Source organism: Cryptomeria japonica, chromosome 4, assembly GCF_030272615.1.
Source record: "Cryptomeria japonica chromosome 4, Sugi_1.0, whole genome shotgun sequence".
In the NCBI taxonomy this organism is placed as follows: domain Eukaryota; kingdom Viridiplantae; phylum Streptophyta; class Pinopsida; order Cupressales; family Cupressaceae; genus Cryptomeria; species Cryptomeria japonica.
Window position 1 is genome coordinate 680,377,630 of NC_081408.1, and position 24,090 is coordinate 680,401,719.

Below are 24,090 nucleotides of genomic sequence, written 5' to 3' on the forward strand. Positions count from 1 at the left end.
ATTTGAGCATTTCTTTATGCACTTCCTTATATTTGTTCACCAAATCTTGCAGAGTTGGATTTTACTTGTAAACATGATTATATTGCTTATTCCTAAACCACAGAACATTTGGATCTTTTTACGACAAGTTATCGCTTTCGGATTCCGAGACAGTTTTCTAGCTTCGAACACCGGAACTACTTGGACCTATTTGTTATTGGTGAATCTTGTGGATCTTTCCCATAGATTATGGAGCCCCAGTTCATTGTTTCCAACATTCCTTGGCATGTGGTTGACTTTCCCTCTGATCCACACTTCTTCCTTTGGATTTTCTAGAGGATTTTCATTGGCGGAGACCGACATGGTGGTTTTGCACGTTTCATCATGTTCATCATTGTTTGATTCTTCTTGGACTGATTAAATCTCTCTAGACCATATAAATAAATGTAATTTAGCTTCTAGAAGTAATTTGTTGAAACTGAGAAGATCTGTCTTGAGATTAAGATGAACGGTATAGACTGAGACTGTAATTGAGCATGTTTGTATCAAGCTAGTGAGCCTAATCTTGTAGCCTGCATGTTGTCGGTAGATTATAAATGATTTTCATGATATCATTAATCAGTTCTGCATTGCCTCCATCATCTTGTCTTGTTTTTGTTGTATTTACTCTTCTACATGATCCAGATAGAACTCATTCAGGTCCCTCCTAACCATGATTGCACCAACATGCTACATGTTTATGGTATGTAGCTTTCTCTCTTTGGTTTTTTAGTGATCTTCCTGAATTTTCAAATTCACTTTGCAGTGGATGTGAGGTTTTGTATGGAGTTGCACCGATCACTAGTTTGTGGTCATATGTTGTCATTTGGGTGATGACATGAAGATTCTTGTATCTCATTCTTCTATCAAATGTGGAGAACTTGGAAGAGCTCTGTGAGACTTGTTGAGAGAGGTGTTTCTTGCAACAATTTTTTTTGCAAGGTGTTTTCATCTTTGTGGATGGTCCTTGGTGCTACATGGTTACCTTTTATATGTGTTGTAATTGGTAGACTCTATAGATTTATTGATTCTTTTAATATTCAGTAATACCAATGCAAGGGGAGCTTATGGATGTGTTTGGTCTTCATTGATTGGTTTGCACATGGAGCTTGTGGTTGCAGAATATGGGTTGGTTTTGCTGGTGGTATGAGTTTGCTGATAGTGGTACCTCTGTGGTATGTGAGATTATATGGTTAGTGTGTTATGCTCAAATTAATCATTGCTAAATAGGAAATAAGGAAACTCATGAATCCCTTAACTATCTAAGCAATTCAAACACAAACCAATGAAATAGATGCAAAATAGACTAAAATTAAACAATGTAAAACTCCCCGTTGTGCATCATGGCTTCCATTATTCTTATCCTCTTTGTGGTATTGTGGCTCTCAGATATCGAGCTGGCAACCTGCAAATGACACAAAGATTCAAAGTTTGTGATTGTTGAAAATGGAGATTGAATGCTCAATTTATAGATAATTGGAAAGGATTGATTGAAAGGTAGAACAGATTGATCGAGAGGTGGAACTCAGGTGAGCTCACATGTTGATTGATAGTTGAACTGCTGATTTGGAGGTGAAACAGAATAGATTGAATAGATTAAATGAGTTAACTGATTGAGAAAAAGCTAACCGAAGGAAGAAAAGAATGATTGGAGGATAATTGATTGATGACAAAGAAAGCTTTATTTAGAAAAAGCTAACTAGAAGATGAAAATAGAGATTAGAGAGATAAATGATTTAATTAATTATGCATTTGCTTGCACTTTGACTTAGATTTTCAATTTAATCTTTGCATGAGATTTATTCAAATAATTGAATTTATTTTAAATTCAATTTAGTATTTGAATATATCTAGAACTTGACTTTGATTTTCAATTTGATTTTTGAAATCATGCACATGTGATTGAATTTAGAAGAAATTAGAAGAATTTAAAATTAAATGAAATTAGAATTTGGAGATTTGGAAATGGAATTAGAAGAATTAATTAGCTAATTAAAATAATTTAAAGAAGCTATTTAATTATTTTAGAAATGGAATTTAATTAAATACTAAAGATCATTTAAATGAAAGGATTAAATCACAATTAATTACATATTATTATTTAATTAATATTTAGAAAAGGTTTAATGATTAATTGATTAGAGATAGAAGTTGAAAATAGAATTTATTTAAATAATAAAGATTATTTAAATTGGGGAATTAATCAGAATTAATTAAATAATAAATATTTAATTAATATTAGAAAATGCTTACAATGATTAAATAATGATAGAATAATAAATAGAATAATTAGTAAGATGATGAGGAAATGTGAAATTAGAAGAATAAGATTAATTAACTTAAATAAATAATTAAAGAATTATTTAACCAATTAGATGAATAATTAGTACATGATCAATGAAACATTTTTAGGTGTCTACATTTGCCCCTCTTTGAGACAATATTGAAATGACGTTGTTTCAAAGAAAATGAAAAATTTATGCCTCTATGATATTGAGGGTGTAAAGCCCCCTTGAGAGATTGTTTATGCATTAAAGACATGAATGATCTTTCAAAAAAAGAAGAATGTGAGATGAAAGAATAAAAGAATGGTTAGTTGATTAGAGATAGAGATAGGTGATGTGAAGACGATATTGAGATAGAATATGAGAGAATGAACCTTAGAATGAAATAGAATGATGTTAGATGATAGAATGTGATTTAGAAAAAGATGATGAGAAAAGATTCAGCAAACTAGCAATAAGCAAATGAGATGAGAATGAGAATGATTGATTCACGAACCTGTGTCATTATTTATTACGCAATATATATTCATCACTGAGCCTTATTATTGAAGAATGAAGCTTAGCACATCATGGTATAAGGAACCAAGATGTAAAGATATCTCATTGAAGAAACAAACACGTAGTAGACAAGGAGTGAACCCCTCCATTCTAGTAAATACAGTAGGGATCGAGGTATTTGTGGCATTCAATAGCTGAATACTCTTATCACAGACACCCACTAGAGAAATTTCCCTAGAACTTCATCAGTTCATACCACAAACAGCAAACAAAGAAAAAGATAATGCCCATAATGGCTCCTCTAGTCGCTTGTGGACTGTTGGCTTGATGATGATTGTAATGAATAACTTCATCATATATTGTGATTGATGAAACACATACACACACATATGTTCATATCATCTACCAGTGTGACTTCAAATTTATTTATATTACAACAGGTATACTAGAGGTTTATATCTAACCGGTACATGGTGATAGCCGGTATATGCATGGAGACAACCAATGGTTATACTTATCTTGGCATCAACATGAAGATCCAAAGGAGATTATCAAAGGAGCATATAAGGATAAACAGTTTATATGTTTAACTCCAACCGGTATTGATTGTTCCAATCGGTATTCATTGATTATGTGATGAGTTATCACTGGTCGTGATGAGTTATCATTACCGACAATTTTTGGTGGTTTTTTTATGATGTGTTATGATTGTTTGACCAGATACACTGCACCTACATAATTGTGATATGATTTTTAGAGGCCGATATGAAATCTAAATGTCTATATATTGACATCACAATGAATTATTTTGTATGAGCGAAGGAGATATGTTATGTGCGAAGGCAAAAGTATTAAGTTGCAGAGTATGATGGTAAAGAAGTGTTGAGTGTGCAGAAGAGGATCTAAACAAGCAAGTTGTGCTACTACTAGATCACGCTACATGTTGTTTTCTAGTCATTGCAACAGTCAAATCCCCTAACCAGGTAAGCTCTAACAAGCTTCATTGTACAAATCCTCTAACCAAGTGATCCATTAGTTTGGATTCAGAAATCCTCCACTAAGGTTACTCCTTACAGGATATAGCTTTTAACTAAGCTTTGGGATCTTTAACAGGATTCGTTCCTAGCAGAGCACTTTGTAGACCTTAACCAATCAATTATTTATTACTGCAAATAGTTAACTTGTGAGTCCCATCTCACTGTGGTTTTTACCTATTTGGGTTTTCTGTGTATAGACACTTGTGTTGTGGTGGATGTTATACTAATTATGGATGTTGTTATATCATTTTGGATTGCATGCATATTGTTTAACAAACTTGTTAAGTATTTCTATCGGACAGTGTTTATAGTAGTTTTGTTTTTGGTGTCACTGATTCACCCCCCCCCCCCTCTCAATGCTTTACAAGTCCATCAATTGGTATCAGATCCTAACTTATTTAAATCCTAATCGCTTGGAAGGAAACCCTAAAGCTACTATGGGGGATATGAGCTACTTTGAGATGGATAGAGAGCTTGAGGCCAATAGAAATGAGCTTGAAACACTAAGGGTCAAACTGAAATCTTCTCAAGTCAAAAGAAGAGAGTTAATTGAACAACTGTTGGAAATATCTGATAATAGTTCTTTAGATGAGGTCAATATTGATCCTTTAGCTGAGGAAGTTGAAAAACTAAACAGTGAAAAGGTAAATCTAAGGAGAGAGCTAAAAGGTCTTACTATCCGCATGAGTCAGGAACTAGAAGCTAGGAGAACTGTTGAAGATCTTATCAAGGAAAGAGATCATGAGATTGCCAAGATCAAGTGAGAGAATGCTAGTTTGCATGAGCATTTGAATGCATAGAGAAGAAAACGAGAACTTACAACTAGATCTTAGATTAGCATCATCTCTGAGAGAGAACTTGTCAAAACATAATAAAGATCTCACCAAACAGCTCATTGAAGAAAATGGGAAATTGGAAAAGTTCAACAGAAGTGCTACCTTACTAGAAAAGAAAAATAAATCACAAAGGATGAATGGTGATACCTTTGGACTTAGTTTTCACACATCTGAAAAGGGAGAATCCTCTGGTACCAAGAGCAACACTCATAAGAAAAAATCTACTCCTAAGGCCAAAAATCCTACCAGTAAGAAGGTCTTTAAACCTGTTTGTTTTGTTTGCCATAAAGTTGGTCACACTACAAATGTTTGTAGAAACAAACCTAATGGAAATGCAAGCTACAATACAAATGCTAGGTATGTATCCAAGAAATTTGAAGGTCATTGCTACACATGCAAAATGTATGGACATAGATCAGTTGAATGCAGATATGGAGAAGATAATCCTATACCGCATATGCATCCAAGACCAAATGGAAACCGGATGAGAAACTGTGATAACCGAGGTAACATGAACTAGCAAAGACCCTACGACAACTAGTTTAGTCCATTTGAGATGGAAAAGGTAACAAATGTCATTTGTACCATCTGTAACAACTTTGGGCATGTGGCTATGAATTGCAGAAGAAGAACTGGGAGAGGAAATGTAGGATCTTGGAGATCATCTGGAATGGCCTGGTATCATTGTCATAAACTGAGACACTTGGAAAAAAATTATAGATCCAGAAAAAGAAAACGGGTCAATCCTTCTAAAGATTAGAAAGGAAAGTAGAAGGTCAATATTGAAGAAACCAGAGAAGAAATGAATCGAATATGGAAAAAGAAGAGTGATGATTCACTTGGAGAAGAAACTATTCCTTCACCCAATGTGGAGAATCCTGCACCGGTGAACTAAGCCTTTTTAATATGGCTAAGGGGAGCTTAATGGTAAATCCATTTTCAGACCCCTTGAGATGAATGAGTGGTAAGAAAATTTCAATGCATAAAATTTTGATAACTTTTTGTCAATCGGTTATCAACTAGTTTTACATCTGTCAAAATTGTATGTATCATTAAGCGGTGTAATTAGGGTTTGTAACCCTAATGTACAAGCATTTAATGCAGTAGGTAAAAAGGATAAAAGCAAGTTTTACTTTGTTATTTTTACCCCAACGCATATGAGAAAGAATTTTTGAGCACTTGCAGAGCTAAGAAAGGATTGTTAGTTGATTTTAGTCGAAGTTGCATTGTGATTTGAGTGATCAAGATGATTTTAAGGTTGGCGAAGACTAAACCGGTGTGCACTTGAGTATTCAACCGGTAAATGAGGCAGCACGTCTAGAATAAGGTATTTCTTTGAAAAATCCTACTTTGAATCTAGTTTATTTGAAATGGCATCATCTTCTAAACCAGTAGAGAAATTGATGATTACATCTGACCCTATGGAAGTTGTAAAAGTGGAATGAATTGTGTCTTATAATGCTCTATCACAAATTCCTAGTGATGTCATAGTGAAAGGAGATTTGTCCAGCTACATTGATTGCAAGATTGAGGATTTAGGATCATTGTCGATATATTCCGAGTTGAAATCTCTTTGCAATGAAAAGAGAAAGATTCAACTAGAATATATTAGGGTTTGTGAGAAAGGTTTTCATAATGCAACATATTTTCTTGAAGATTTTGAAGAGGAACATATCGGAATTATTTTGAGTTGTGTTCATGGGGAAAACATGTATTTAGAAAGGACTCATACTATAACCAAGGAATTTATTCAAGTTGTAACTAGTTTTTACTCAACTGGTGAAGTACCTAAGTTGAGGCATATTTCAAAAGAGACAGTAAACACTCTAACCGGATCAACCTCTGATGGGCTTGCTTTTTCTGTCAATAATGTCAAGGACCCTGCGGTAAAGTTGGCAGCTATGGTTATAGGCTACCAGCTATTTTATTATATTAGATTGAATAGTGTTTCATCTACAGCGGTGCATACTTCTTATAAGATGATAACTGAAAATGCTAATTATGACCTATGTGAGGCCATAAGGAGCCAATTATTGTTGAATCTTCAGTCTATCAATAAGGATAGCAATCAAAAGTTTAAATTTGGATATTTGTTTATCGGTCTATTCTTTTATTTCTTGAATTTCCTACCAGGAATTGGTGATCTTGAATGGTCTAAGGATCTACCGGTATCTGCCCAAATTAAGAACAACATCAAAGCTATGAAGAACACCTTCTCTGCTTCCATGAGTAAATATTTCAATGAATTTCAGAAGAAAATGAATATGAGAGTAAGATTGCCTAAGGATGTGGTAAAATACTTTGCTAAGGACATTATTTTCATAGCTACTATTGATTTTTGTTTGATGGAGGCTATTGAGCCTAGAGAAGAAGAAATGGAAGACATGAGTTATGAGGTCAACTATGACTTATTGATCGGTTATGCCAATAAACTGTTGGCATCTCCAGTGGACAAAAAGAAGGCAAGATTGGATACAGTTGAAGTTCAAACTGCAAAAGTTGAAACCAGTAGTGTTCCATCCATAAGTGGTAAAGGTAAGAAGAAGAAGGTTGAGCAAGCACCTCCAGTAATAAAAAGTACAAGAGTGACATGAAGTGTCCAAACCAAAAAGGAACCGGTACCTAAAGTATATGCAAAGAATGAGACTGCATCAAAGAAAAGAAGTCAGAAATCAATTCTCCAAGCAGAATTTGAAGGTACTGATACTAAGGAGGAACCCAAGAAAATGAAAGCAACCAAGCAAGTGAAGGAAGTGCCAAAGGCAACTATACCTTTTGATATATTAACTTACAAGCCTAAGACTACCTTTGAGAGAATAGTGAAGACATTAGGAAGAAACAGATTTGATAATGTCAAAGATCATTTTGATTCGTTCAATGAAGATGAAAAGGAACAAATTATTCAACAAGTAATCAATTATTTGTGCCATTTTAATAGATTACCTCATGATCTTGAAAAGGATATCTCTAATTCCTTGTATACTATTCTTTTGGATAAATGGGAGGAAGCAATAAAGAAACAAAAAGAAATCATAGATGATGTATTTGTACAATATTTTTCTAACTTGTCAAAGGATGAGCTGAATGAATTGGTTGATAAGTACAAAGTTCATTTTGCTTACCAAACAAGAAGATTGAAGTTGATTAGTGGAAAGGTGTAACATGTTGAGACTGGGACTCATTAGATTGCTCGTAATATCCAACAAATGGAAGATCTTATACATTCCTTTAAGGATGAGCAAGATATTGATGATCGACCTGAAATAAATGAGGAAGAAATTATGCAAGCTGATGTTGTCTATCCTATCAAGAAGAAGGATTACACTATTGTCCAATGAGTCATACTTGTTGATAATATTGAGGATTCTATAGATCTATCTGGAGATATTACTGCACCAGAAATGCAGCTACCTGAAATCATTGATTTACAAGTTACTTCAGTTGAGAAACCGGTAACTCAACCAGGAGTGGATATTCCACCAGTCAAGGAACCACCAATGAAACCCCAACTGCCACCAGTTTCACAGGATATTCAAAAGGAATCCAATGAAAAAGATGATACACAAATTTCTGAACAAGAAACGGAGAAAGAACAAGAGAAAGAAGAGATTACTAAGGTAACATCTTATGAGCCGGTAACTTCATTAGTTTTACAACAAACTGATGAAGATGATGATGACTCATTAGGCATCTTAGGGCCTATAATTGTTGATAATATGAGTGCATCTGAAATGATGAAGATTGAAACTGTCATGCAATCTAGGGCACACAAGAAGAGACTTAAAGAACAAAAAATGGAAGCTGAAACCATTCAAAATATTGTGGATATTTTGACAAGTCTACTATCGGAAACTACTACAGGGCATTTGACAACACCTATTAGCAAACTTGGTCAATTGGTTGTTGATGCATCTGACCAAATTAAGTCCCTAGAAGTGATAACTCAATGATGAACAATAAGTATCAAACTGGTACTAAGAGGGGGAGTTAATCAGTACAGTCACAAAAACTTTTCCCGAACCAGTTTGACTTCAAACACTGCAAATGTCTGACAAACAGTAACATCGGTCTAAAACAGAGTGCAACCGATAAAGCTAAGAATGACTGTGACAAGCATTAACTGGTTAAACACTTAGCTTCGCACTCAACTTACTACTACACTTTCATTTCACCTTTATACATGAATAGGTAATCTATCATCAGAAATAAAATAACAGCTAGCTCAACATGATTTACCTACAGACACAAATCACTTAAATCATCACATGAAAAATACTACACATGACACACAGATTTTTCATGTGGAAACCCAACTGGAAAAAACCACGGTGGGGATGAATAGCCACAAGCTGCTTTTGAACTCTTTAGAAGTCTGCTCTATTAGGAGCCTAGTCCGATTAAAGACTATTACAACGGGTTATGCTAGGAAACGATCCTGTTATAGATCACCCAGTTAAGGGATGGCTAAATACCCGGTTAAGGGTTAAACCCTGTTAGAGGTTACCTTGTTAGAGGATTTCAAGAACTCAATGAGTTTGAGTCACCCTGTTAAAGGATTTACAGCAAGCTAATTAAAGCTACCCAGTTAAGGGATTTTCCTACTGTTGAAGTGGTTAAAGATCAACAAGTATTACAATGATCTGATAATAGCACTCAATGCCTAATGCAGATCCGTTTAAGTTCCTTCCTTCTGCACACACACTATGCAGGAATCAATCCTCTTATCTCATCTGGTCTGGCAAGAATCATGTATCTTTGCACTTAGATACACATACACCATTTTCCAGCAACCTCAGCATGAAACACAACATCGACCTTATAGGAAATAGATAGGTCGGTAGCACAAACCCTAAACCCTAAACATTTAGGTTAAACAATTCAGGCAATTCAATCATGTCCATTGAAAACTTTGCATTTGAATGCAATGGCCTTGAATAGATCTCAAGATATTTTCCATTGCTTGTTCTTTACCGCTTCATGGAAGCTATAACCCATCACGCGTTCTCCACCGTTTACAGGTACTTCGCACATTCCTGAGGTAGATAGGATCAATCTCCTTCATGTAAGATCCTTTACGCACACAAGGCTGACATGGCACCATGATCTGATCTTCATTACAATTCTAACTCATCACACAATGTCATCAGTTGAATCACACAGGCTTGGAACACTTCAACCGGAAACCCTTAAGCTAAGACTACCAACCGGTAGTCATACCATGTTAAGTCTTCATAGAAAATATTTCATATGTCGGTTCACATTTCATCATACCGGTTCTCTTGGACAAACATACCACTTCACATATTGCTCAATATACCGGTTTATACCACTATATCGGTTCACTTTGCCAATTGTTTAGCTTCAATATACTTGTTCACTACTTTGCACATATACTGGTTCACCACATTGTACCGGTTCACATTTCAGCATATTGTCGGTTCACTCTCCAACATATTGACATCAATGACAACATAATATCATCATCTCAACAGACTCTACACAAATGCCAACAATCTCCCCCTTTGGCATTGATGGCAATATACAAAGATTTCTCTTTCTGCATCACATCTTCTCCCCATTGTTGCAGATATCATCTCCGCTTCACATCTTCTCCCCCTTTGACAACAATGCCAAAGTGGAGGCACAAGCTTTCCTGTTCCACTATGTTTCTCCCCCTGAGGAGTAGCATCCTTCAACACATCAATCCAAAAAAATTTGGACACTGCAATACCTGACTGATGTGGAGTACATACTTTCAATTCACCTCTTGAAGGGGCAGCACCCCTAATTCACCTCTTAAATAGGTAAATGAAGCCTTTGGTAGAGGCTTGGTGAATATATCTGCTAACTGCTCCTTACTGGAAACATGTTCCAGTACAACCTCCTTGTTCTGAACCTTTTCCCTCAAGAAATGATACTTGAGCTCAAAGTGCTTGGTTCTAGCATGCAAAACCAGATTCTTGGAAATGTTAATTGCACTTGTATTGTCACAAAATATGCTTACCGGTTCATATACAGAACTTTGAAGCCATTCAATACATGCTTCATCCAAATAGTCTGGGTGCAGTTCATAAACGTTGCAACATACTCCGCTTCTATTGTAGACTGAGAGATACAACTCTGATTTTTACTCATCCATGAGACCAGTCTACCACCGAGAAAGAATGCACCACCGGTTGTGCTCTTCTAGTCATCTACATTACCAGCCCAATCAACATCTATGAACACTTTCAGGTTGAAATCATTATTGTATGGATACCATAACCCATAGTCAATAGTTCCCTTCGGATATCTAAGAATCCGCTTGACTGCTACAAGTGGGTTTCTCTAGGGCTTTGTTGAAACCTAGCAGTAATACCCACTGCATGTGCAATGTATGGTCTGTTATGCACTACATAATGCAACTTACCAATCATTGATTGGTAATCCTTCTCATTTACCACCACTGAGTCATCTTATTTTGATAGCTTACAACCGGTCACCATTGGTGTACCAACCGATTTACTATCTTCCATGCCAAAGGTCTTCAACACCTCTTTGACATACTTGGACTGAGTAATAAAGATTCCATCTTTCATTTGTTGAATCTGCGATCCAATGAAGAACTTAATCTCCCCTATGAGTGACATTTCAAACTCCTTTTTCATCTCATCAGCAAATTCATGACTCATCTTGTCATCACCTCCAAAGATGATGTCATCAAAAAATACTTCATAGATCAGAATTTGATCTCCTTCTGATTTCATGTAGATATTGCTATCTTCACTTGTTCTTTCAAATCCAATCTTCACAAGATGGGAGTGCAATCATTCATACCATGCTCTAGGTGCATACTTTAGTCCATACAAGGCTTTATGTAGCCTACACACCATGTCACTATCTTTTGATAGAGCAAACCCATCTGGTTGCTCTATATACACCTCCTCTTCAAGTATTCCATTTAGGAATGCATATTTTACATCAATTTGGTATACCTTGAATCCTTTAAAAGCTGCATATGCAAGAAGCATACGAACTCCTTCCAATCTGGCTACTGGGGCAAAGGTTTCTCCATAGTCTTCTCCTTCTTCTTGAGCATATCCTTTACATACTAGTCTGGCTTTGTTCCTTACCACTATGCCATCCTCATTCAACTTGTTTCTGAAAACCCATTTGGTACCAATGACATTTTTATGCTCCAATCTGGGTACCAAAGACCATGTGCCATTCTTCACTATCTGATCAAGTTCCTCCTCCATTGCCTTGATCCAGTCTTCATCTTTATGTGCCTCTTTGAATGATTTAGGCTCAAATTCAAAGATCATACAAGAATTTTCTCTGACCTTTCTTCTTGTAAGGATTCCTGCATCCTTATCTCCTATGATCTGCTTTGGATCATGATTTAGTTTGACATATCGAGGAATGCTCTTGACTAATTCCTCCTACTTTTCTTCTTCATCCTCATCTTCATTAGCATCAACATCTACTGGTGAAGGAACACTGTTACTGGTACTTGGCTGATTAGCAACCGGTTCCCAAAAGGTTATTACCGGTTCATCTCTTACTTGCTTACTGCCAGTTCCCTCAGGTTTTCCAGAGTTTTCATCATCTCTAGCATTGATGCTTTCAACAATTCTCTGAGTCCTATTATTGAAACATTTGAGAGCTTTGCTCTTGGTGGAATATCCTAGGAATATTCCTTCATCACATTTTGCATCGAACTTGCTCAGATGTTCACTCCTCTTGATATAACATTTGCTACCAAACATTCTAAAGTAGCTTACTATTGGTGTCTTATAGGTCCAATACTGATAAGGAGTCTTATCTTTTCCTTTCTTGATGAGTACCCAGTTCAATGTGTATACTGCAGTGCTCACCGCTTCTCTCCAAAAGGTGTGAGTGACTTTTCCTTGGATCAGCATAGTTCTAGCTACTTCAACCATAGCCTGGTTGTTTCTCTTTGCTAAGCCATTCTGTTGTGGAGTCTGGGGGGCAAATAGTTGCCTCTCGATGTCATTCTCTTCATAATATTTGTTGAATTCACTGGAAGTGAACTCTCCTCCTTGATCAGTTCTAAGGCATTTGATTCTTCTACCACTTTCCTTTTCTACCAATGCTCTGAAAGCTTTGAAATTTCCAAAAGCTTCAGACTTATCTTTCAAGAATGTGACCCACATCATTCTTGAGAAATCATCAATCAAAATCATGAAATACCTATCTCCCTGCACACTCCTAGTTTTCATAGGACCACACAAATTAGTATGCACAAGATCAAGTAAATTGTCTACAGTGAAAGATTTACCTTTGAAAGTTGAGGAAGACATTTTTCCCAGTTGACATTCTCTGCACAAAGGATTTTCTAGTTTGCTCAGTACTGGCAATCCTCTAACTGCCTTGGTCTTACTAGCCTTCACAATGTTATCAAAGTTTACATGGTCGAGTCTCCTATGCCATATCCAGCTATCATCAAATTTAGCCATAAGACATGTACTTACATTTGCATCCAAATGAAATAAATTACCTTTGGTCTGCATACCGATGGCCATCAATTCATCGTTCTTTCCTTTGATTTTGCATGCTCCATTTTTTAATTCCAGAATGAGTCCACTATCATTCAATTGGGCAACGCTCAATAGATTGTGTCTGAGACCTTCCACCTAATACACATTGTCAGCACTGCTCTTTCCATTTAGAGAGATGGACCCTCTTCCTTTAACCATACATGGTGCATCATTACCAAAATGAACCACACCACCATCATATTCTTCCAAAGATAGAAACTTGCTCCAGTCACCAGTCATATGGTGAGAACAACCACTGTTAATAATCCACTCATTGGAGTTATCAAAGCGGGAGACAAGAGCCTTCTTGTCTGACACATCTTCCTTTACTGTAACAAACACAATATCTTCATTCTCTTCATCTTTTGATTCCTCGTCTGTGACACCTTCATCAACTGCAACATAATAGTTTCTCTAGTTTCCTCCTTTGAATTTCTTGAACCTCTCTAGTTTGTTCTTGTTGTCACCATTAGGACAGTTTATAGCAATATGTCATATCCGATTACAAGAAAAGCATTTCAAAGGGAGCTTGCCTCTGTATATACCAGTTCCTTTAGGAAGTTTCCTGGCAAGAAGAGCTTCAAATTCCATCATGATCTCCTCATCATCCATTTCTCTGCTCTGTCTTGGTTCACCGCTGGTGCTTGCTTCTTTTCCTTTTCTGGATGGTACAGCAGAAGCTTTAAAAGCTGATTCAGTCTTTTGAACACTGCCATCAAAACTATTTAGCTCATAGGTTGTCAACTTTGCAATGATGGAGTCTAGGGATACCTTAGTCTTGTCTATTGATCTCAACTCCTAAATAGCAGCAAACCTTATTGCATAGACCGGTAATAAGGATCTCAGAACTTTGCTTACCACAGTGGAATCTTCCATTTTACCACCTGCACTCTTGATATCTCCAACAATAGTTTTGATTCTTATTCCATACTGTTGAATGGTCTCACCTTCAACCATCTGCATGTCTTCAAACTTCCCTCTAAGGCATTCTTCCTTAGCTTGTTTTACATGCTCATCACCATCATAGATACTCTCAAGAGTGTCCCATACTTCTTTGGGATTATCTTTATCCTGGGCATCATTAAACTCAATGTCAGATAAGCTGCTGATTAGGGCTTCCATGACTTGCCCATTCTCTTGTATTCTCTCTTTTGATCATCGGTGAGAGTACCAATAGGAATAACAAAAGCATTCTCAACATAGCTCATGTGTTGAGCACCCATTCTTCTGATGTACATCTTCATTCTATCCTTCCATATTTTGAAGTTATCTATGTTGAACTTTGGACCTTCCCTCTTCATCATTACAATAGGATCTTTCCCTCAAGCGGTTAAGCTTACAACACAAAGGACCTGGAGGACGCTCTGATACCAATTGATAACTGAATGATGAACAATAAGTACCAAATTGGTACTCAGAGGGGGGGTGAATCAGTACAGTCACAAAAACTTTTCCCGAACTGGTTTGACTGCAAACATAGCAAATGTCTAACAGACAGTAACACCGGTCTGAAACAGAGTGCAACTGGTAAAGCTAAGAATGACTGTGACAAGCATTAACCGATTAAACACTTAGCTTTCCACTCAACTTACTACTACACTTCCATTTCACCTTTATGCATGAATAGGTAATCTATCATCAGAAATAAAATAGCAGCTAGCTTAGCATGATTTACCTACAGACACAAATCACTTAAATCATCACATGAAAAATACTACACATGACACACAGATTTTTCATGTGGAAACCCAACTGGGAAAAACCACGGTGGGGATGAATACCCACAAGCTGCTTTTGAACTCTTTAGAAGTCCACTCTGTTAGGAGCCTAGTCTGGTTAAAGACTGTTACAACAGGTTCTGCTAGGAACCGATCTTGTTAGAGATCACCCGGTTAAGGGATGGCTAAATACCCGGTTAAGAGTTAAACCCTGTTAGAGGTTACCTTGTTAGAGGATTTCAAGAACTCAATGAGTTTGAGTCACCCTGTTAAAGGATTTATAGCAAGTTGATTAAAGCTACCCGGTTAAGGGATTTTCCTATTGTTGAAGTGGTTAAATATCAATAGGTATTACAATGATCTGATGATAGCACTCAATGCCTAATGCAGATCCATTTAAGTTCCTTCCTTCTGGACACACACTATGCAGGAATCAATCCTCTTATCTCATCTGGTCTGGAAAGAATCACGTATCTTTGCACTTAGATATACATACACCATTTTCCAGCAACCTCAGCATGAAACACAACATCAACCTTATAGGAAACAGATAGGTCGGTAGCATAAACCCTAAACCCTAAACATTTAGGTTAAACAATTCAGGCGGTTCAATCTTGTCCATTGAACACTTTGCATTTGAATGTAACGGTCTTGAACAGATCTCGAGACATTCTCCATCATTCATTCTTTACCACTTCAAGGAAGCTATAACCCATCACGCATTCTCCACTGTTTACAGGGACTTCGCACATTCTTGAGGTAGATAGGATCAATCTCCTTCATGTAAGATCCTTTACGCGCATAAGGATGACATGGCACCATGATCTGATCTTCATTACAATTCTAACTCATCACACGATATCATCAGTTGAATCACACAGACCTGGAACACTTCAACCGGAAACCCTTAAGCTAAGACTACCAACCGGTAGTCATACCATGTTAAGTCTTCATAGAAAATATTCCATATGTCGGTTCACATTTCATCATACCGGTTCTCTTGGACAAACATACCACTTTGCCTATTGCTCAATATACCGGTTTATACTGTAATACCTTAAAAATGGTCATCTAAACCATGAGCCCCTAATCTCAACAACATCACAAAGGTCCTAACCAAAGGCAATTAAATCAATCTTGAGCACACAATTAATTCTTTAATCATCAAATGTCACATGGCAAAATCAATCACTCAATATTAATTAAATATTTATTTAATTAATAGATCATTCCAAGTAAATCATTTTAAACAATTATCTTATTTATTTTAATTGAATATCCTTGCATATTTAATTAAATAAATCAATTTGCCATAAATCTTTAAAAAAGGAAACAAATCATCAAAAAGAGGAATTAATTTTAATTAAATAAATCAATTGAGCACAAATCTTCAAAAATGGAAATAAATCAAAAAAGGAATTGATTGACCAAAAAGGAATTAATTGAGAAAAGAAATCCACTGGAAACAATCTTGAAAAACAAATTAAAAATTGACAAATAATCTCAAAGAAAGCAATTTAAACAATTAAATATTAAAATAGAATGAAAGAGAGAATAAATCAGTTTTTTCTGATTTTAATCTTAATTTTAGTTCAATTTCCTTTAAAGCTGATAAAAGCATCCAATCACATCAATTCACCTGGATTGTGCTACCTCTTGGAAAATCTTGACTGCTCATCATCATTTGATCTTAGTCGTTGGTTTCTTTCTGAATTTTCTATAAATTTAGGCTCATCTCTCATTCAAAAGGAGGCTGGAGAATACATCGTTATTATATTGTTTTTGCTCTAGGCTCATTGAATATTAATTATTTCAAATTGCTTAAATCATTTAGATTGATATTGCTTAAATCTTGTTAGATCAACATTGCATCCATCTAGCATTCATCATGTTCATATAGATAAAATCCTTTGTCTTGATGTTGTCTAGTCACTGGTATTGCTTATAATTTGAGAGCAATCATATACTCACATCTTTTAGAAGGCAATGGGTTGATTTGTTATGGTTTTATATTTCATTGATTATATCGGATTAACCATGCATGTAATGACTTGATTGAAGTGTTGTGCTTACAGATACAGGTACACTTTTCACACACACATTTCTGGCGCCCACCGCGGGGTAGAAGACTACATTTTTCGGCCTTCAAAGACTGACTTTTTATTTTTGTTATTTTTCAGGTTTTTCGACTTTTTGGATTTTCGGTCATACAGCCTCTGCATCATCTCGTACGACATTTCTCACAGACTGAAATGACAAACTGTAGGTGTCATACGAACTAAAATCTTCTATCGTACAAGCAGAAATATTCTGTCGTGCGAGCAAAAATCCTCTGTCGTACGAGCAGAAATCCTCTGTCATGCGAGCATAAATCCTCTGTCATACGAGCAGAAATCCTCTATCGTGCGAGCATAAATCCCCTGTCGTACGAGTAGAAATCCTCTATCGTGCGAGCATAAATCCTCTGTCGTGCGAGCAAAAATCCTCTGTCGTACGAGTAACCAATTTGTCGCTTTTTTTCATCGTTCGGTTCGGTGAGAATACTCGTACGAGTTACTGTTTTGTCGTATGAAAAACAGAGAGTTTTTGTTTAGGATTTTTCTTGAAATAAGGCTTGTGGAAGGTCAATATATATGGAATATAACATTTAACTATAAGTGATATTTCCTCTTCTCTTCTCTCTTTCTTATACTTTAAGTTATATTCCATATAAATTGTCAGGATGTTTGAGAGGGGTTTCAGACCTCCAAGAGTTATAATACAAAATCTAGTTTTTGGAAGATCCTCCAAATTTCAGACTTAGTCAAATTTCAGGGCATTTCAGCATCAGGAGTGAAAAATTTGTAACCAAGATTTGAAATTAGGCTTCTGTAAGCCCACCAAGAGATTTGATATTTCACTAACTTTTTCTTCTTGCAGGTTTCTAACAATTTCTTGCAGGTTGGAGGAGTTAGATTATGATTTTTTGAAAAACAAATTAATTTTCAGGGTTTTTCTTGAATTAAATTTTGATGATACTGACGCTAACCCTGAAGTGTCTTTTGTCTGCCTGATATTTTCACAGCCTAACCAGTTTCTTGCAGAACGCTTGTCAAAGAATTTATCAATCAAACGTACGCCTGTCAAAGAATGAAAACAACATGACTACTGATGCATTGTTTTTGCAGGTTGCCTAAAAAGAATCAACCAAACATCATGTATTCTTTAAATTCATTTTTTTTAGGCACCTAACATGCTATCTGGTTAATGAACAAATCTGTCTTTTGTGTTTTCAGAAAAATCTGAGAGGTAGGAGAGTATGCTCTTGTCTTTTACAAACAATCAGAAATCTAGACCCTCAAAGCTTTTTTCTAAGTTTTGAGATTTGAGTACCTTTAGCGGGCCTGTCACGGTGAGAAAAAGTAATCACCCTGTGAGAACGACCCAAGTGAGTATAGTTGGACCTGAGCATTCCAACTCACTATAATAAATAGGCCTTTGGTGATTAAAGTCTCAGAGGATGGGATTATTTGAGTTTTCTCTTTGAGATCTCTCATATCGAGCATTTTGTAGGGCCTCGTGGTCTCAATCACATTTACGTGACTATAGCTTGTTTCGGTACCTTGTCGGGCTATAGGCCTCAATCATGCTTGTGTGACTTCAAGGGGTAATTTCAAACGGAATTCCTAACTAAGAACTATAAGATAGAAGCTACCTGATTCACCTCCGAAAGGTTGATAATCTTTGTGCAAGAGAGATAGTAACTCTCCTAAGACACTTACCATATCGTGCCCCCATTAGCGTTTGGAGTCGGCTAATACGGCGTTGAGAATCCATTGCGTAAGACTCAGCAGCTATATTCTGATTAGCTATTGGGTGTGTACCTAAGTCAGCAAGCAAAGGTTGTCTTCTCTAAGCCAACTTCCATAGGGTTAGCGTGATGTGATTGAGTTACTATTTATCTTGCATGTTTTTTGTGTTTTCATCCCTAAAACTAAAACTGGAATACCAAAACTAGAGAAAACAACAAACAAAATCAGTGATAAACTCTGTCTATGTCCAAACTGGTCTCTGACAGTCATTAAAACATTAGTCCTTATCAAAAACTAGTAGTCGTCAGTCATTGAAACTCTGTTAGTCAGAATCTCATCTCTGTCCAATCCTCTATCGTATGAATTCCTGATTTTGCCAGTCTAGAATAGTCAAACATGTCCAAAACAGTCTATAGTGAGCCTAAAACTAGTTATCATCCTCCTAAGCATAAACAACCTTGATAGTGTACCGCTGTCGTTGCGTTACACAATTTTGTCGATCATCTTTAAGCTAGTTCAAACAAACATCTTATCAAACCTAAGTTAACTTAGATAACATCTTACACAAGATAGATCATTCCTGAAATCAGACCAGATCTTAGTTACTTCTCACAATGACTATGTTAAATGAACTACTAGCTATAATTTGATCTTGACTTTTGCAACACATCTCGCTCTCGGTCCTGTCGGTTAAAAATGCCTGTTCAAACCAAAAGCTCTTCTAATTTTTTTGACAAAAGTAAGAATCTCATGGATACCTTAGCTCCAATTCCCATGGCTGCCTATGCTCAAATGCTTCAAGATATAAAGGAAGAAATATATGACATAGAAATCCAACAAAATAAATCAATGACTCCATTTGAAAAACAAATGTATGATATCAAGTGTGAGAAACTTCAAGAAGTGCTAAAATGATTATGTGATTTGACAAGCAAATACCAACAAATGATTGACAATCAAAAGCCAAATCTCAAACAAGCTCATGAGACACCTTCACCAAGACAAAAAGACATATATCCCTAGATAGACAATTTACACCTTGGGGCAATCTATTGAGTCAGCTTTGGAAGAGCTTATTAAGAACAATCTTATCATATTGCCTAAAAAGACCACATGGGGATGTGCAGTTTTGAGTAGTTATTGTGTATATCATAGGCATAACAAATATAAGACTTCAATGTGTATGGAATTAAAACATAAGATTCAAGATCTCCTTGATGATGGTGTCATTGAAATTGAAGATCCTAATGACTCACCTAAAGAAAAAGAAGGAACTATTTGTAAGCATGATCAAAATCATGAACCTATGTCTAGCAAGGCTCCATATGTAGCCTCCATCCCTTCCATGATGCCTCCATCTCCTAAAAATTCTCAAAAAAAAATCATACCATCTTCTTCAAACAATGAAACTTCTCATGTTGACCTTCAAGGGCTATCTCCTATGGAAATCCAAGTCAATGGAAATATTGGTACAAGTTCCTCTGAAGATTTAAAAATCCCAGATCCTATGCCATCATGCACTCCAATTCCAATCATACCCACTCCAGAAGGCCATTTCCAAAATGCTTCCCCATCATGCCAAAATACGGAGATCTTCCAAGAATCCCCTAGGCCTATGAAAAATCCTAACCCTTCCTTAGAAGTGACTCCATGTCAAGAGGATAATCTAAAAAATGAAGAAACAAGTTCTATTATAAATCAAGATCAAGACACCAAAACTCCTCAATCCCATCTAATGATTGAAAAAGATCCTATTTCACTAGAATCACATGATGATCCCCTTATACCTTTCTATTTATTCCAAGATGACCCCCTTTCATCTCAAGATCAAAGCATCCTTCCAAATCCCATTCCTAATCCACTTCCTAAAAAATGAAGAGTCAAACACCCTTCCTACTATATCCAATGGTCCTCTTCCATGTCAAGATCAACGTATCCCTTCATCTCCTTGTCATAATCCTCCATGTTCAACTCAAGGATCCATCATGTGTATAAAGCCCTCTCACGATCCTATTATTCCTTGCAAGACACCTCCACCTCAAAATGAATATGTCGCTAGCATCAAAAGTAAGAAGAAACCCTTTGTTAAAAAGATCTTTCAAAACATGCATTATCAAAGAAAAGGGTTAGACATTCATGAACGAGGTATATTAGAACCCCCTGCTATTAAAGAAAATGTTAAAGGTCATGGCCTCAGGGAAATTTCTCGAGATGTTGGTATCTCTCATAAATCCTACATTTCTCCAGTTAAATTCAAATACATGTCTTCTCCTTCGCACCTTCAATCCATTCTAGGTCCTTATATCCCTTCATCCCTTATGCGGGATCAACAAAGGCACATGTCTTCAAGTACCTTCCATCCATCTAAAAGACCTCCATATCATTCCTATCTATCCACGCATCTCCCTTCAAGCAATTTGGATGCCAAGCATAAAAGTCATAAGTCAAGCAATCCACATGTATTCAAGGATCAACATGTCCCATCTAATTGATATGTCAAAACAAAGCAAAATATGATCCAAAAAGGAAAAGAAAAATACAAAATGCCACAAAGGCCAACAAAGAAAGAAGAAAAATCAAAATTTATATGGGTTCCTAAGGCACTTGTACAAGCAATGCGCTCTAAGGAACTACAAAAGCATCAAAAATCAAAAGCCATGTGGATCCCTAAGCAGCTGCTTGAAGCACAATAGTCTAAAGAAAAATCAAAATTGGCATCCAAAATTGTTGTTTCTCCATCCAAACCTTCCGAGTCTATTCCTCCATTACCTCCCTCATCCATTTTGGGTTCTTATGCCCCAAAATTTGTAACCTTTCCTCCATCCAAATCTCAAAATCTAAGATTCACTTCTCCTCCATATGTCCACCATCCCTCAAGGCGTGTGCGAATGTTGATCTTTCCAGTATTTCCATCTGTCCATACAAAATTATTCCAACATCCCATCCATTATCCAACACCTCTTTTTCACCCTTCCATCCCTCTTATCCAATCATTTGCATAAATCCTTTCCCTAGTTTCATTTCGTTATCCTACCAACATCTTTGAGCATACCTTCATAGTCATGGTCTATTGCAACTCATATTATAAGGGTACCATCCAAAGCAGTAAGATGTTGGGGTCCTTCTTCCATCCTCTATCATGCCTCTATTATCTTCCAAAAAAGAAAAAAAAAATGATGAAAAAAAAATGAAAAAAAAAATCAGAAAAAAAAAAAAAGTAAAGAGAAATAATTTCGCCCACGAGTAAAAACCACTTCTTGTGGCGCCTTGGGAAAGTACCATGATGAAAACCTGGCAAACAGGCATCATGCATAATCCATTATCCTTTTGCACTTTACACTAGGGGCAAGTTCCATCCATTTACATCCATCTATTATCCTTCATCCTCCATTATCCCTCATTCACTCTATCTACGTTCATATCCCTTTTCCACCTTTTGATCTTGACAAGGTTAAAGATCTTGTACAAGTTTTGTATGTCCTATATATTACACTTGATCCAGATCCCTTAGCTCCTATCCATTGCTCGCTTACATCCTTCATTACTCCCTTTTGATCTTGCTTATCATATCTACCTTCTATCCAAATCTATCCCTTGATCTTGATCAACACTATGGACAAAATGCAAAAACATGCTTTCCACAAACCTCTTGACATGGCCACTTCTTTGGACCATATGGCTTCATTACGCTATATCCTTCCTTCGTTGTGCTATATCCTTGCTTTACATCGCTAAAATCCTTGGTTTACATTGCTATATCTAAACCCTGTGCTTAGATTAACGTTGTGAGATAGTCCTTGAAAGCGTCCACCATCATTCGCTTATCCATTCATGTACTCAAAATTCCTTTTGCCTTGTTAGACACTAGGGGAAAACATTAAAAAATCAGAAAAATCAGAAAAAGTCCTGAAAAAAAATATAAAAATCAGAAAAAGTCCTGAAAAAATCCTAAAAATCAGAAAAAGTCTTGAAAAAATCCTAAAAATTAGAAAAAGTCTTGAAGAAATTCAAAAAAAAAACAAGAAAAAGAAAAACAAAAGAAAAAAAGGAAAAAAGAAAGAAAATGCCTTGGTGAAAACCTGGTAAACAAACACCTTGGTAAAAAATAAATTAAAAAAATGCATCTTTGCCAAGCAGGTGAAAACCTGGCAAACAGGCGCCTCTTGTACTCAAGCACTCCATCTATCAACGCAATGTTGGCATTTCCGCTTTCCTCCATAGTTTGCTTTTGCTTGTACATATTTCAGTCACTTTTGTGACATCCTAGTTCGCTGGAACCCTCATGGCTTGAAACCGATCATTGTCCTAGTCTTAGGCTAATTGACAAGAGCACGTTACATGTCCTAAGCAATGTCAGCTAAGTCAATCTTATGTCAGTGAAACCTGGTCATCCACTCCGAGTCAGTTACCTGTCTCCTGACTACTGAAGAGTTTTATCATTGAGTTAACAAGCAAAACAACATAATGGGAAACAATCACTAAATAGTTTGATCTATGCATGGAAATTTACTTTGTGTGTTGTCTTTTATATTGGCTTTTTATTATTATCCCTCTGAGTAACTCAAGGAAGTCTATCTTGACTAAGAGGAGCAAGGATTGGGGGCATAATATCTTCTTTGTTTTCTGCTTGAAGGAATGATCCCAATTATCTGGAAACATCTAAATTAGCTGGGTGTCTGTGATAAGAGCCTTCACATCCAAGTGGAATCACCTCACATACCTCGACTCCACTTATTTGAATGCTACAAGGAGGTTCCCATCATTTCTTTGTTTGTTTTGAGGGAATTTCTTCATTGTGCAATCCACGTCCATGCGTAATTTGTCCAAGGATATGAACGGAAAAAGGGTCATTGCGGACAAGATAATTAATATTGCACATGAACAACAAGGAACTTTAATCTTCCTGCTATAATTGTAAAACGCTCAATGATGAAAATTAAGCTATTCAAATCCAGTGACTAGGTTTAGATTGCATCTCATTTTGCATTTCATTCTGCATCTTGTAAATTTAGAGTGATTTCGGTATAGTAACAATGCTTTCTCTTTATCCTTTGAATGAGAGTTGGAGCGTCATCATTTCTTCGCTAAGTGGTCTCTTTTCATCATTTCTCCGATCGAGTACTTGTGTTTTGAGATGTTTAGCTGCATACATGAGCATTTAATACAGATTCATACATTCATTATCATTCATTTGCACTCATCTTATTGCACAGAAAAATGAACAAATTGCATTATTCATATTACTCATTCGCATTATCATTTATTTGCATATGAAAAGAAACAAAAATAAGCATTCATATTCCATTTGCATTCATACATTCATGCTGAAAAGAAATGCATACATATAGAATAAAGCATATAGAGGAC

At 36.2% G+C, this 24,090-nt stretch overlaps 1 protein-coding gene across 1 annotated transcript in view; it reads left to right on the forward strand.

Moving 5' to 3' along the window:
* Positions 1 to 24,090, forward strand: part of LOC131875318 (uncharacterized) — a 65,206-nt gene that overhangs the window by 13,499 nt on the left and 27,617 nt on the right. The window contains exon 2 of the mRNA XM_059219403.1: positions 8,047 to 8,291. Coding sequence (XP_059075386.1) covers positions 8,047 to 8,291 — 245 coding nt within the window. The remainder of the gene's footprint in view (positions 1 to 8,046; positions 8,292 to 24,090) is intronic.